At 33.9% G+C, this 16656-nt stretch overlaps 1 protein-coding gene across 4 annotated transcripts in view; it reads right to left on the bottom strand.

Moving 5' to 3' along the window:
- FMN2 (formin 2) overlaps positions 1-16656 on the bottom strand; it is a 177009-nt gene that overhangs the window by 44149 nt on the left and 116204 nt on the right. For all 4 annotated transcript variants that reach the window (XM_051783770.1, XM_051783772.1, XM_051783771.1 and 1 more), the window contains 4 exons: positions 16298-16444; positions 14469-14528; positions 14167-14287; positions 3966-4058 (listed from right to left, as the gene is read on the bottom strand). In XM_051783770.1, coding sequence (XP_051639730.1) covers positions 3966-4058; positions 14167-14287; positions 14469-14528; positions 16298-16444 — 421 coding nt within the window. The remainder of the gene's footprint in view (positions 1-3965; positions 4059-14166; positions 14288-14468; positions 14529-16297; positions 16445-16656) is intronic.

Here is a 16656-nt window from a genome sequence, read left to right as displayed (position 1 = left end):
TCATTTGTGGTTGATGAACGCATGATTCTTTCAACATGAGCTGGCTATCCTATCACGTACGGACAAGGTTAAAGGATTACTAACTGCTAATGAAATTCCTCTACAAACTGCATGATGATTAGCGCCCTCAGCATTTCTTCACTGTCCTGTGTGCCAGACACATTTCCCCTAGGAAAACAAGTGATTTCTGAAGCTTTCCAAAGTGGTGGATGTGATCTCTCATGTATTTGCATCCCTATCTCTCCACAATGGAGACAAGGTTCCCAAATAGTGTTCTCCTTTCAACCTCTCCTATTCAAATTGTGATAACTTGTGGGGAGTAACTGAAAGATAGAAAATGTGAATATATACCCTATATTGGGGAGATGCAAATTTTAAATTCCTGCTGTTTGGTATGAATAATTTTTTATTAGAAAAGTACAGTTGTTTTACTAAATTTTGTGGTTATATGTTAGTCACATATTGGAAACCCTTACAGAAATGGTTATAACAAACTAAAAAATAACCAGTATACTTTTGAAAAGTCTTGTATTTTCTGACAAGTTTTCTCCAATCTGCTTTTTTGAAGTAGTTCTTTTTTTTTTTTTTTTCCCCTCCCTTTTTAAACCCTGTGGTTATGGAGAAGTTCAGAAAAAAAAATATTAACATTTGTAAGAACAGGAGAACCACATTATATGATTGATGGTTTGCAGTATGGAGACTCAAAAAGAGGAAAGAAAACGTGGAAGAACAGAGAGGATTGCCTTTGAGGCTTTGAGGCACAAGACCTTCAGAAATCCAACCCACAGGATAAGTCATGCTTGTAAATCACAAATACCCACTATGCCAATGTAGAGAGGACAGGACAAGTAGTTTAATTTTCTAAGTAGAATGATCATTTTAAGAATAACCCTGAAGTCCATCAGAAAAATGACTGGCATCCTGTTACTAATTTGCATACTTTGATGATACCCTAGTTATTTAGCCTACTGACTTGGTTGGTAAGGTAAATGCTGAACAGCCTTCATCATATATACTACTAGCATTTTCATCTTAAAAGTTATGATCCTGAACACAGTCTTGCCTCTTTCCCTTCTTTAGCTTTCAAGCGAAATCATCTTTACACGTAAGCTAGCGATATATAACCTTTTTTTGCCTCTGATGAATAATAATGTGTAAACATTAAAAAAGATTTTTGTAATTAATATGTCACTAGTAACAATTTGCTAGACTGCAGTAATGTAATTTAAAGTTATCTAACAGTGCATGACAATAACTATTCTTATAAAGCAGAGCCTTTCTAACCCCTTGTCGAGGATATTTCATTTGATGTCCAAATTTTCTTGCCTCTGGGAAAACCATTTTCCATTTTAGCTGCTAGCAACAAGTATAAGTGAATATGCTGTAAATAACTAGCTACTTTGAACTTTTGGGTCCCATTATACACACAAGTTATCTACTCTGTAAAGGCATCATATAAACATGCCAAATTATTCAACCTTATGAAAAATGCTTTTCATCTGAATTACAAGTTAAAACTTTCTGACTTTAGAGAAACTGGAACTTGAAAAGATAAAAACTTAAAGCTTGATTTTTCTTTGCCCAGAGCATATGTTATATAAACAAAAATCCCCAAAAGGTGCCAAGAATTGTCCCTCTGTTTTTCTAAATGATCATGTGTGCAGTCTAGCTGAAAAGACTCATCGATTATGTCTACATAAACAACAAAAGCCCTTAGAAAAAATATCTAGATCAAAAGCCTGTCAAACACTGAACAGGAAAGAGAAATCCTGCTTTAAACATGGCCTCTTTCAAGTCTGAATTCAATCCCATGAAGTAAAAACAAAGGATTTCATAATGAAAGGTATTTAAATTACTTTATTTTTGGAACTTAACCAGGGATTCTTTTTTCCTATATGTTAACCTTTGTCTTTCTTGCACTGGGACAGAATTCTGCACAATAGGTCTTGCCGTTTAAAAAAAAATCTAGAAATTGTTTTATCACAGTTCACTGTGTTCACAATACATATTTCCAATTATTTTCATTAAAATTAGACACTGATATTTTTACTGACATTATGCGTTTCTCCTTTTGTCAATACACTGTTAATATGGCAACACAGCAAGTTCTTAATGAATGAGATTAATATCTTTTTTTTTTGTCATTTTACTCACTCTCCGAAAGTACAGACACATAATCAAGAAAGGCAATTGCATATCCTTGCAGAAACAGAACAGATCACTATATTGATTATATAAAATTATCTTCTGGAAGGTGTAGCTAGAAATTGGAAAGTAAGCCAAAGTCTAAAGTCAGATATTTCTGTAAGTATAGTTTCTAAAAGAAGTAACAGAAATTTAACAGACAGATGTCTGTTGAAATATAATAATATAATCATAGAATGGTTTGGGTTGGAAAGGACCTTAAAGATCATCTAGTTCCAACATCTCTGTCATGGACAGGGACACCTCTCACTAGACTAGGTTGCTCAGAGCTCCATCCAACCTGGCCATAAACAGTTCCAGGGATAAGCCCCGTGTTTGATTTCCTACTCTGTTATTAAGGTTAATATGCAAACATATGGTATGATTTATGATAGGTCATTAGTGATCTCTTTCAGACAAACTTGTGATTTGAATTTTTCTTATGTATACATAGAAACAATAATATAAACTTAATACAAAACACTTGGTACATGTTTAATCATGTCACTACTGTAACATTAATATGTCATGTACATAATCAGAATACAGTTTTAAATCAGTTTGTACCTGTAATTGCTGGACAAAACAGGCTCTTTGCCAGATTTGGCTAGTATATGTTTGTCTTAGGAAACATCAATTCACAGTTGATGATTCAAAATGGTGAGTTTGCTCAATTTATTAACTGTAATTGAGAGTCCTGTAGCATGGATCAGTACATAGTAGAACACATGAGCAACATGGTCTAGTCGCCTCTAACCCAAACCACTCGATGATTCTGTATGTACTCCACTTCTTAAAATGTTTGGATAGATGGTCATTTTGGATAACTGACCCAGGAAGAAATAAGTGCATATCTGACTGGCCTCTCAAACCTAAAGCACACTCAGTTAGTAAAGAGTTCTATATATGGTAGCTCTTTAACACATCTCTAGGCTAATGAATTAGTGACAGGTCCATTGAATAAGTACAAAATCAAATAATTTGCCTGTTCAGAAGACAATAGTTCCATCTTTGATTATAAAATGCAGTATCAAAGCAGAAGCAGCAACAAAATTTTAAAATTATGTTGATGTACTCATCAGGGAATTTTAACCCTGGTGCATTGAATTCTAACTTGTATTAAAAAGCAAATTGGTCAATACAGAGTATACTCTTTCAGAGTAGTTTTTCAAGAGATGCTCTGATATATCCTATCTCCTATAGTCTTATCAAAGAAAGGTCTAGTAAAGCATAGTCCCTTTAATTTTAAAGTGTTTTCCTTCTAGTACTCAGGCTGCCAGTCAATCATGGATATTTCTAATATATTTTCTCTTGCAGTATTTTCCATTAATCACATCCAAGTATTTCATATGAATTTACCTTATCTCTGGAAAACTTTTAACTACTTTTGTTATGCTTATTCCATGTTTTTTGGAGCACACGAGAGAATTATCTCTTTGGAATGAAGTTAATGAAACAGATCCAGCTTCAACAATTTTTCAAGGAACAAAGGCTGTAAATTTGTTTTCTACTGGAATGTTGAACTAATCAGAAGATCACACACTCAAGCCAATAGCATTTGTCTTTGCTGTCTTTGCTGTCATGCAAAAAAGAGTGAGTCACCTACAGTACAAGAGAATCATTTTGCAAATCTTTTAGAACTGTGTGGCATCTGATTAAACTAATCCACATCTTTCTATGATGCCAAAATAAACAGTCCCTTTCCCACAATGTATAAACATTGTTCCCATAACTTTCCTTTGAAATGTCATGAAAAGGTTAAGTGACGTTTCATTATTTACCTTGACTAATGAATTGCTCCATGTTGTCTTTGAAAGGCTGGAGGTGCTCCTCTAGTGATAGCTGATAAACTTTTGCTGCTTCTGTCTCACATGCTGAAATTCAAGTAACAGATTAGTTCAGGATGACACATCATTGCATACTGTAATAAAAGACACTTTAATTCATACCCAGTGAAACTGCTGGAATATGTGCCTCAAACACACTACTTAAAGTACAAACACAATGATAATATGTTCAGGAACAGTTTTGTTCCTGGTCAAATAGTTTTGACCAAAATATACAAAAAATTTTTGGCCAGTCTGTGAGTTTAAATGAATGGTAGCAAAAATTTACAAGAGTTTTGAATTATTTTGAAGGAGAAAGACAAATTTAGGGGGAAGAATTGTATGGGAACAAAATTGCAAACTGAGATTCCATGCCGTGTTGATATACCTGGCCCCAGGTGGCAGTGCCTGAATCAAAGATCAGATGAGAAACCTGCACCAAATAGTAGGAATGACCTTAATTTAGTGAGTAAAGCCAGATGGGGGCTTGATACTTGATTAAACAACAGATGTAGTAGAAGTGCTTTGCATTGTTCAAAAGTAATAGTGCAAAAGGATTAAAGTGAAGGATTATAAGAGTACAGTTCTCATGGCTTGAACTCTATGAAAGACCTTGGAGCACATCTTGGTTCTTATTGCACTAGAGACCAGGACAGAGAAGCTGGAACCTAAAGCAGGTCTGACACAGATTATTCATTTGTAAGGGGGTACCATCATACTTCCACCAATTATCCAAGCTAATGTAACTTGGGACAACAGAAGATTTGAGACTATTACTTCAGGTGAATGTTAAGCTCTGATTTCCATTATAAGGGAAATCTCTTTAGGCTGCGATATGTTCCCATCATTCAATGGAAATGAATCCTGCTTGATTCTGCCTCAAAAATTCCAATAAAAGTGCACACATCTAAAATGCATATCTTCCTTGTTTACCCTCCAGGGTTTCTTCAAGCAAAAAGGAATTATTAGTATGTCTTTAAATACAGAAAACTGGTTAGACATTAAAAAAAATATTTTGAAGTAACAGAAAACACTATTATAATGTTTAAAATGTACATATATAGAAAAGCAGACTGGCTCAAATAAATGGTAACTCCACACAAGTGGAGTAAAACCACTTTAATAACAATTCAATTTTTTAACTGACAATAACAATTTAATTTTTAACTTTATTTTATTTAAGCTTAGAGCAAAATAGAAAGAAATACCAGCAGATTTTAGGGGAAAAATAAACATGAATATATCTAATTAGACAGGTAATCTGCTTATGAAGCAATATTAAAAATAAAAGAGTAAACCTAATCCCCCCACAAATACAGTCATATAATGTATAATTACATAATTATAAGACTATGATTTTTAAACAAATTTTAAACAAACTTTTTAGTCAACACATCCGAAACAGGGAAGGGGATCCAAATGACCATGAATTTTCTTACAGCATATGACAAGAAGTAGAGAAGTTATGTACTATTCTACAAATGAAGACATTCTGTAATGTAATATAGAATTTCTATCATGCCTTTCTCCTACTCAGAAATAAGTGACAAATCTGAAAAAGGCTATAGAACCTACCATAACATTTAATATAATCAAAATTTCATACTTTTTCCCAGAATGTGGATTAAATACTTTTCAGAGCAGTACAGTATTATGCTCTCTTTAACTAACATCTGCAGTTCACAATGAACTCCTGATCTCTCAGCCAATCTGAGAGAAGTGTATATCTAATGAAGACTCATACCCACCAAAAATCATAGTCTATACCCATGTCAACAACCTGAAGCAGTCCCATTTCAACATGTATATGGAAATATGGCATATTCTATGTTTTATATTCAACTTATTACAGGGGAAAAAAAAGTGTAATATTGTCAGAATGAAATGTCTCTTCTTTAACCATTCAGATACTAGAAGCTCTTCCACAGTTGCTTTGTTTGTGTATATATGTGTGGTGTGGGAAAGGGTGTGCAGTTAATGATAGCTTTGTTTCTCCAGTTTTTGGTGGAGTTATTTTTGTTTGTTTCTGCCCACCCCCCCTTCCACCCATGAAAAGACTAAAATTAGTGATGTTCAGAAGAACAATAGTGTCAGTCCATTTTTGATCCTATTCCTGAATTGCAAACACTAAATAATTACAATACAAAAGAAAACACAGGAAAACAAAAATCCTTTTGTCTTGTTATAGAGTAAAATGTCATATGTAGCATTCAGACTTTAAAAGTTGACAAATTCTGTCATTATTACCATACTAGTATCAGTATTATGATGCTTAAAATAAACTAGTTCATTGGATGCTTTCTTCATTAAAGAATTAACAGGTCTGTAAGCTCATCTTAAGTTTATCAGTTCTCCAGATCACTAAGACTGGAATTGTGGTCTCCCTGCACAACCTGTTGGATATAGCACTAATTTATCATGCATTATAATTTGTCACCAGGGTATAAACCCTCTCTACTTGTACGAACCATCACTATTTCTCACTGTAACTGAAGAAATTAAACTGCTGATCATATGAAAGTAATACAAAATACCAGATAGTTATCAGTATTTTTGTCCAAGTGAAGAAATAAGATACTGAATAAATGTTTGTGTCAGAAAAATATTTAATAACTTCTAAGCAACATGGAGGTAACTCATGGGAAAAAAAGTATGTGAGGATACTCATAGCCTTCTAAATTTGATTTTGTTTTTAACCTCAGCTTCATATTCAAACACATTTATCTCCATGAAACAGCTCACCTAAACATCCCATATATCAAAGGAATAGGTGGCAAAAGGAACCTGTTGTGACGACTTTGTAAAAGTTTTATCTAAAACAAAAGCTTGTCTGATTTTTCACAACAGGTTCAAAACTTGCTCTGATATCATTCCCATTCTCACAGGTTTAGTTTATTCTCTCATCTTGGTATGTGTATACAACTGAAAAACTTAAACAAAAGCTGGAATATTTCTAAATTTCATTTACTTTAAGCAAATTTTAAAGTTCCTCATAATGAAAGAATTGAAAGATATTTAAGGCACCACAAATGAGAGTCATGTAAGCAGTCACAAAAGCCAAGCACTAGGTAGAAGTTTATCTCACAAGATGGAATTGCACCAACATGAATAAAGAAAGATAAAAACTTCTCTGTGTTGCTTTGCAGTAAGATGGTTTCCTGTAGTCCCAAAAACCCAGTCCTCGTGCACTGATTTTATGCCTTCCAAGGCTCTCAAGTTCTAAGCAGAACTTGGCATGGGCAGACACATCTCTTCTCCAAACCTCTAAATCAATTTTAATATATAAGCAAACTATAAGCAATGGAAAAGATCAGTATGGGAGAACCTTCTAAATTTTGGGCAATTCAAACTGGTAGCTTTTTGCCCATATGTGCATAGATCTCTCAAATGCTCCTGGTCTGGAAATTGACAAGAAAATCTGTGTTCAAAACCAGTTTAGAGATTTAAACAAATTGCAATTCCAGTTCTATCAAGTATTTCAAGAATCTTATCTCATTCTCTATTTCTGTGTTAAAATACAATTAATTGCACTTTTTTTGAGCTACTGTGTTAGCTTGCTTATCCTATTTTTTTAATCTTATTTTAGGTCAATATACTAAAATACATAAAGTTTCAGAAGACCCAGTATCTGCTAAGAGACATCTATACAGAAAAGGAAAAGCCGCTAAACATTCCATGCTTTGTACTAACGTTTTCAATAAGTGAGTCTGATAAATGATCTAAAATGCAAGCAGTCGCATTACCAAAAATAGTCACTTCACTTTTTTAAAAAAAGAAAAAAAAAATGTTTTCAACATTCAGACTATCTTTTTAATGCATGTTTTCCAGCTAGTTCTGTTCAATGCTAAATTTTAATCCTTGGAAGCAAAAATCTCTTCTAATAATAAAATATGTCTTTTTGAACAAAATGTGTGACCAGATGATTAGCTGCTCCTCAGTCTTATTGCATTGTCTTTGGTCGGGATAATAATGAGTGGCAAGATTTTTTCGTTTCAACACACCCAAAACACAAAAACTAAATCAAAAATAAAACCAACCAAGCAAACTAAAACCTCAAACTCAACAACAAAACCAACAAGCAATCTAGCAAAAAAAGATCAAAAGGAAAGTGAGCAGAATTTTTAATTACCTTAGATAAGTATTTAAGAGGTTCACGAAGCTGTTTTTGTTAACTAGTTCTGAAACCACATACTTATCTATAGAAGTCTGATAGAATTCAGGTGGATTTTCAAGGTTGTTTAAGGTATTTGAGAGCATAAGTTTAATTAAAACTTGATAGACTATTTGCTTTTAAGCCTTTAAGGAAGTTTGGAAATTATGTCCTTAATTTTCCGAGGTTCTGAGCACTCAGACTTCCACAGGTGATGTGCCTGTGTCCTCCTTGTTTGAAAAGTTTATAACAGCATAACCGCTGTTTTCACAACTTCCTCAGTGCTTTCTGGATTCTTTACAACTGCAACCTGTGACTTTAAAAGAAGACACAGACTTTATCTAAAGAAAACCATACTGGTTTCATCAAAAGACAAACTCTGATGAACCCAACCACAAATACAGAAAGAGCCCCTAATTTCTTACACTAAGAACTGCTGGGTCTTAAAGGGCTTCCATAGACAGCTCCTTGTTTGGAGTTTTAAGGACAGTAAAATATAACTCAAAGATTGACTGAAAGCCTAGCTTTAGTTTACATCTGGTTTAGGTTTAGAAGTCTGCATGCTGCATAGCTGCAGCAATTAACCCTTTCAGTAATAACTGAACAAACAGCTACAATGTGTGGATGCACAGCTGTTAATGGATAGGCAAAAGTAAAGATTTAATTTGGTTAAAACTATAGCTGTTTCTGCAAAGGTAGATTTTACAGATAAGTGTAGGATTGACCAAACCCACTAATGTTGCTGTATTATCTTGCTATTAATTACCTTGAGAGGTTTGGTATTTTATTATAAAAGACTGAAGGCATGTTTTCCTCATAATACAGATCTATGGATCATTTAAGAAAAATCAAAGATTTACTTCTTAACTGTGAAAAATTTTAAATCATATTTATATCAAAACTATTGTCAGAGAATAACAAAATCACAGACATTGAAGAGTATCTTAGAACAGAACATATTTGATGATGCAATGAATTCAAACTCTCAAGAATGCAAGTTTTTATCCAGTTCTTCTTCAACTTCCTGTCTTCTTTTGAAACTTGAAATATCAGTGTACAAACATATTAAAAAGTCTGAAATTTTTGGGAAACCTCTTAGGATACACTTTATTTCATCAAACTTTAGCTATTTAAAAGACAGACCACCAGACTAGACTCAAGACCTTTCCTTAGAGGAAAATCAATCAATCCTAAGAATGTCCTTCTCCTTTAGGAGAGCAATCCCTTCCTTTTCTTCTGTCTGAATTGGGGCCTTAAATGGCTTAAGGCTGCTCAAGATTGTTAACTGAGGTTGAAATAAATACCACTCCTGCTCAAGAAGTGGCATTGAAATGTTGCCAAAGTCTTAGCCCCATAATCAGAACTGTGATGGAAACAGTCTTGGGAATATGAAAATACACAAGGATGCGTGTACGAGCATGTGTGTGTGTGTGTGTGAGAGAGATAGAGAGAGAGAGAGAGAGAGAGAGAGAGAGAGAGGATGGTGTGCAAATAGAACGGTGCATTTATTTTATGTTAGCCTGTAAACATTAATATTACTTATGAAAGAACTAACAGTGGATGCAATCTGATTTTGCAAAGTAACCCCAGACATAGATTTTCTTCTTCACGGACAACTTCCATCTCAAACTACTGCTTGACTGCACTTTCAGGTAGGGGTCTCTTTCTAGGTGTTAAGGGTAAGAGGCAAGAGGAATGATTAGCATGACTATTACTGTCCTCTCTCAGTCCCATATTGACACCACTCCAAATATAACTTTTAAAAATCTTTCTATTGCACAATGTGGTATTTCCAATACTCTGATTTATACAGTAGGTGTTAAACATGAGAGCACATAACAGCTCTACAACTAGAAGATCCAAGCTGAATAGGTAATTTTAGGTGACTAAGAAGCACTGAAAAAATAGGGAACGTGTATTTTTCTAAGTTATCGTGGGGCTTTCATTGGAACATACTTTTAAAATACAAAGTGTTCTGCAAATGCTTAACACTTTATAAACATTCTCTGTTACATTTATTCCAAACCAGAGAGATGTATTGGGCCACACAGCCTAGCTTCTTTTGGATGGAGACTTTTCAATGAGTTGTAAACACTTAGAATAGGAAAAGAAAGCATCACTACAAAAATAATGTTTAATTATCATAATTATTACTTGTAATCACTTTTCAATCAAATATATTAAATATGACTATGACATATAAACAAGTACAGATTTCAACTCAATTTTATAGCAATCCGCATTGTATTGCATTATTAATCTCTTCTACTAGTCAGATTTATTTTCTGCCTGACATTGTTTCTAATTCCCTTTTAGCTAAGCTTCAGTGAAAGTTTTGCAATAAGTGACAACTGATGAATTAGTTTTTGATTAGCAAGAATAAACTTACTATTGTAAGGCTAAAATGTTAATGTGTAGCCAAAGAACAGCTTCTGAAGATTTTAACTTGCCATAAGTACTGTAACTCTCAATGCCAATTTGTTGTTCTGGTTCTTTTCTAAACTAAATACATATCTTGAAGAATTTTGTGGGCCACAAATCCAACATTTTCCTAATCCACAATTTTACCTTAAGAGAGTTTCAGAGCAGAGAGGACTAGAACATTAATTGATGCAATACACATTTTTCCACATCTTTCTGTCCTACCTGGAGCATTCTGACATGTCTAGAAAAGCACACTGATAGTAATAGTTGTGTAACAGAGGTCCTAATCAGGAAGAGTCACAGTGCTCCTGTGACCCTAGATGCCCAATTTTCTTTACACGGTGAGTTGATTTAAGTCATGTGGCAAGTGCTAACGTTTCTTTTGTGGAATGACATAGGAACAGAAGTCATTGCTTGGCATGACTGCATCAAGGAACATTGCTGACAGCCAGGAGAGATCAAAAGCAGATCAAGTTGCTTAACAAACTATATGTCACTGAAGTCAAAAAGGCTAAAGTGAGAATCCTGGAGAGCTGTGAAATCCGGGAGCTACAGATGGAGCCAAACTCACTTGATTTGTTAGTAAAAGGATCTACCTGTTCTTGGTCTATCTTACAAAAAATCTAGTATATAAAATTTATCCTTGGGATCTCTATTTATAAACCCCTCAAATTTCTGTAATATTCATCTTGGAACAGTCACATAGCATGCTTCTGAGAGTCTTTTGGATTTGCACTTTTAATCTGAAATATTAGAGGAAACTTTTTTTCTAAAATTTTACAAACTGCAAGGCATGCGGTTCATAAAAACTTTAAAATGGACAATAGCCTCTAAGGTCAAAAGGGAAGAAAGCATAGAAGTTGGAACATCAAGAGTTCTTTTTTTCTTTTTAAGCAACCAGCATAACAACTCTAATATAAACATAAACCCAAACTCAGAACTGTAAAAGAGCAGAACCATGAAGATTATTTATATCTGCATGTCTCTGTGTATGCTACTGACTTCTTTAGACAGAAAAATACAGCAGTGCTAGAATGAACTGCTATTTTTACGGCTATAAAACTTTTTTTTTTTTAAATAATAACCTTCCTCTACTTTGTGGATTTTCTGGGTTTTTTTTAAATGGTCCCAAAATCTTCTGAAAGGATCTTTCCAGAATGAAGCCTACCTTTGCATAATGATCATGGGAAGTTTTTTAAGACAGAAATAAAATATCTTCAGTAGCTTTTTTTTCTGGGTGAACCAATGCCCTCTTTCCTCGTTGTAATAAGCATGATCTCACTGTATGGTTTGCAGGGTATTTGAAACTAATATCAACAGAATACCCTTGCAATGGTCATGCAGCCTGAATTAATGTTATGTGAAATTTTCAGTTTTTCAGTGACAGAGAACAAAGCAAACCGCCCACCCAACCAAATGGTGAAATCCTCTCATGAAATCTTCTATCTAATTACTGATGAATATAGGTCCAGGGTTACAATTCACATCTCAAAAGCTGGAATGTATTCATGGCCATTTATTTCTGTGGCTTTAAAGTCAGTGTTTCCCGGGAATAATCAGTATTCATTTACTCTCATTGACTTCAAAAGGATAGGATCATATTTAGTATTTTGTCAGAATTTTCTCAGCATCTTACAGTCCTCTTCCTGCTCTGTCATTTAATGAGGCACTTGCTAGCTCTAGTGACTCATAAGGTTCCAGATGTGCATTAGCAAATCCGGTTGTGTACTTACAGTAAATGCAGAGAAAAAAAACACTTTGAAGTAATTTTAACCATTCAGTTAAAATTTGTACTCTATTTAAAAATGATTGGCTTTTCGATCTCACTGAAAGTATTACAAAAATTAAGCTATTGGAATACCCAGAATTTCTAGTGTATGTTGTCACAGTCATAAAATCTTTTAACATAAACTATTTTTAATTTAGGGTTCCACTTTTCTTTGGAAAAGAGAGTCAATATAAAGCATTTTGAATCTCTCAAGACTGATATAAAATCATGATTGAGATTGCAGTGTGGTATTGAAATTGTCACTTCATATCCAGGAGAGGATGCAGATGGAGTCTGATGCTGTCCCCAAATAAGTTTGTACCAAAGGGAATAGGGAAAGAGCAATAGTGTCTGTATTTATTCTTCAGTTTCATTAGCTACAGAACAGACTGACAACAGAGACACCAGTCTTAGGGCAGATTGGAAACACAGAAAGAATTCAACTGCAGCCTGATGGCAGAGCGAAGCGTGAAATTTCCATTTTTACAGAACCCCTGCTTTGATCATTGCACAGTGTGGATTTATTCCACAAGAGATTTATGTCTGTATGGAAATTTCAATCTTGATCTAAAAGTATTTTTCATCTAAATAAAAACATTTTTGGTGAATTTGTGAGGAATAAAATCTGCCCCCATAGGCGTTCGTTAACATACGCTAGGATTCAAGTACCTTTTTTCAGAAAGACCTAAGTATCTTTCTTCTACATGGCAAGACTGGAGATCAGCTCTGAGACTATCTGGCAGTTGCAAGCATAGAAATAAGTTTTCACGGCTGAACTGTAGGATTTTTGCCCCCTTGATCATTCAAGGTAGCAAATGGATGGTGCTGCAGTTCACTGCTAATGATCACACTAAGTGACCTTGTTACAACTTTAAATCTTACCTCAAAATATTTAGGATAAATTTTAAAACATCCTAAAAAATGTTGATAGGAGCAAGAAGGGAAGATAAGATATAATTTGGTAATCATGTTATGTTTTTGTTTTAATAGAGAACCTTCCAATCTAGGTTGTTCAGGGATGGCTTACCAAACCATTCCTTGGTCTCTAAATGCATAACATTCAAAATTAGCAAGGCAACAGTAATATAAAAATCATTTTATACCTTGATCTGGATTTTTCTCTCCAAGATTTAGTATGGTGATACATAAATGGCCAGTCTAATGGGGACTTATAGCAAAAATAATGAAGATTGTGAATCATTCGTGCAAACTACTCTTGCTTAAACTTAGTGCTTAGATCCCCGTACTATTAAGAAATGGATGTGATATATGTTTTTTATTAAAGTCTAGCAAATATATCCTAAGCCTGTTGAATTCATTTCAAGAAAACATTTCACAAGAGGGAAAAAATACCACCTTTGCATATTGCATATCCAGTAAAGTCCAGTTATTTAATCTATCTTTAACAATATGTAATACATATTATTTTGTCTGCTAGATAGTATTTGCAGGCAATTATAAACCCTTTTTTTTCATGGACATGGTCCAACACTTTGCAATTCTTTTTACAGTGAAGGACTTGTCAAAATATGTTTGGAAAAATGAAAAACTAAACTAGCTTTTTGCTTTGGTTTTGAAAAAAAAGATTTGACCTAACTGGTTTGATGTTTTTAATTTAAAAACCTCAGGTTATCTACAGAAAATTATGAGTTATTGCTTAAATGGTCATGGAAAAGAAAATCAAAAAAACAAAACAGTAATTGAGGAGTCAAAAATACACAAATATTTTTACAGTGTCACCTAATGTCTAAAAATGATACAAACAATAACACAGCAGGGTAACGTACAGTTAGCACTTAATCTAGGTTCGGTACCTCGTAAATCTTTCTTCATTTTGCGGAGATCTTTTTGAAAATCATCAAACTTCAATTGCGAAGCCTGGAAGAGATCTTGTGGGTCCGGAAGAGGAAAGATGCATTGTTCTTTTCCAGCATCCTGACAAAACCACAAATGAGCAGTTACATAGTGCTCATTACTTTTTGCTATACTAAAATATATAACTGAAAGCACAGGGAATAATTGTGCATATTTCGTCATCTTGCCAGCAGAAGAACAAATTCGCTAATTTGTTTTTTTTTAACTTGAATTTAAAAGAGAAAAATTAATTCTCACTCACCTCATCAAAATTACGTAAATAATATGAGACAATGTAAGATAGAAGACTTCTGCTGTTGTCCTGTACAGAGGAGAATAAAGTTTGCTGTGTTACTGAAATTCACTGAAAATATTCAGAAAAGGTAATTCAAATAAATGAAATACTTACTGTCAAGAAAAATACTGTGCAGATTTGGTCCCTTCACTAAAAAACAAAACCAACCAACCAACCAAAAAAACCCCCCACACCCTGAAATATCATTTAATCACTAAAGAAAATGAAGAAAGATATGTTATAACAACCATGTAATGCACTCCTTATTTTCAAAATTTACCTGATTGTAAACCAAACCCTTATATTTTGAAATTTCCCAAGAAGGAAAAGAGAAATTGTGTCTGGGTTCATGTATGCAACTTCTTTTGCAACAGTATAATTATAACCAAAGCAAAGTTAAGTTAAACAAAGAAAGTTATTTTTCTAAATTAAACTTGGGGTGGGAGCGGGGGGTATTTGAGGGAACTTTGTCCTTGTTTCCCCTCTGCAATTTCCAATAAAACTTCACAGAAGATATTCCATTTGAAGAAGATGTCTGACAGAATTACATTTTCAGATATTTTCAGAAAACTATTATGTAAGAACTTTTCTGACTGATCGGTAGCAAATAAACTGAAAATGTATCTTGTAATTGCAACATCAGCAGTCATAATATTGCCAGCAAATTACATACCAAGGACTTGAGTCACCAAACTACATTTAACATGCCTAAATTTTCTACCAGAGTTCTAAAACTGGTGATACACTGTATCTAGTCAATTAGAAGGTTCAGCTAAAGTAAGCTGCCCCAAACGTGTCATACTAAGGTGTCATTCACATCATCACTCCCTTGGTTTACCAAAGAAACTGGTTTCCTCCTGCACTGGTTTCCTCCACTCCTTTAAAGGCAAATGGTTGACATGGTGTCTCAGCTCAGGGTTATCTACTCACAAGACCTAACCCAGAAGCTAAAGTATTTATATTTAGTAAGGGATCAATCAGGGAAAAAAACTATTCTTTTTCTGCCACTTGTGGAATTGAAGATCTTGACAGTGACTTCCTAGAAAGATATAGGAACCAATTTTAACTCTCATACTATAGTCCACATTCATATAAGTCTTTTCATTATAGCAATAGAAATTCTAAGATTATTGTTTCCTTGTAAACAAAAGCATATATTTGAATATAATCCAATCTGAATAACCAGAGCCAAAAAAAGTGCTGGTAACACAAAAATTCCAGTTTAGCACAGAGCAAGAAAAATCACTATTTATCATTCTCCTTATTTAGATGACTATACTAGACAAATCTTGACTCAACAAGTACTTTACTCAGGTAGGTCCATGATCCAGTGCCAAATGCACACTCTATAATTATGATGAATGCAAAGGATAAATTTCAGGTTACCTCAAATGCTCCGGATGCCTATTCTATCATTTTCAGGAGTTATATTTTTCCCTCACAAATATTTTGAATCAGTATCAAATCACAGTTAACTTTTCTTTGACAACTCCTTCCACTTCTGTAATAAACTTTTTATGAGTAAGATCATTGTATTGCTTCCAAATACAGGAAAATTTAGAACTATGCAGTGTACTGAAAGTCAAATACACATGAGATTAGGAACTAAGACATAACTTCAGGTATTTTTATTTGTACAGCAGTGAAAAGAAGTATTATCAAATAAGTATAGTAACAAAAGAGTTCCCTTCCACATGCCTTTGTAAGCTTCACACCATTTACTCAGAAATGGAGATAAATTAGTTTTCTGAGAATTTAAGATTCTCTGGCCTTCAGGAAGTCTAGAATCAACTTACACTGCTCTTGACATCTTTCAGTTTTGGCAGGATATCTAGTCCAAATCCATCAGCCTGTCCTCGTGTTCTGTTTCCACCATTCATGTAATTTCCAAAGGCAAGAACCAAACCCAGGACCCGCATAACTCCTGACTCGTTTTTCAATGTCTAAAAAAAAAAAAAGAGAGAGAAAAAAAAATTCTGTTTCAAGTCACAAAAATATTTACAGTTAACAAGCACATTTGTTGTTACCGTGTTTAGAAATAATACTTCTATCTATAAAGACTCAAATATAGGTAGTTAACAACCTTCTACTGCAACATGTAGAAGTAGATAATATTAATATGTAACTTTCTGTGAGTGGAGAATGTTATGTCCAA

This window comes from Manacus candei, unplaced genomic scaffold, assembly GCF_025592945.1.
Source record: "Manacus candei isolate 608988 ecotype Guabito, Panama unplaced genomic scaffold, ASM2559294v1 h1tg000017l, whole genome shotgun sequence".
In the NCBI taxonomy this organism is placed as follows: Eukaryota; Metazoa; Chordata; class Aves; order Passeriformes; family Pipridae; genus Manacus; species Manacus candei.
This window is presented reverse-complemented; position numbering and strand designations above follow the sequence as displayed.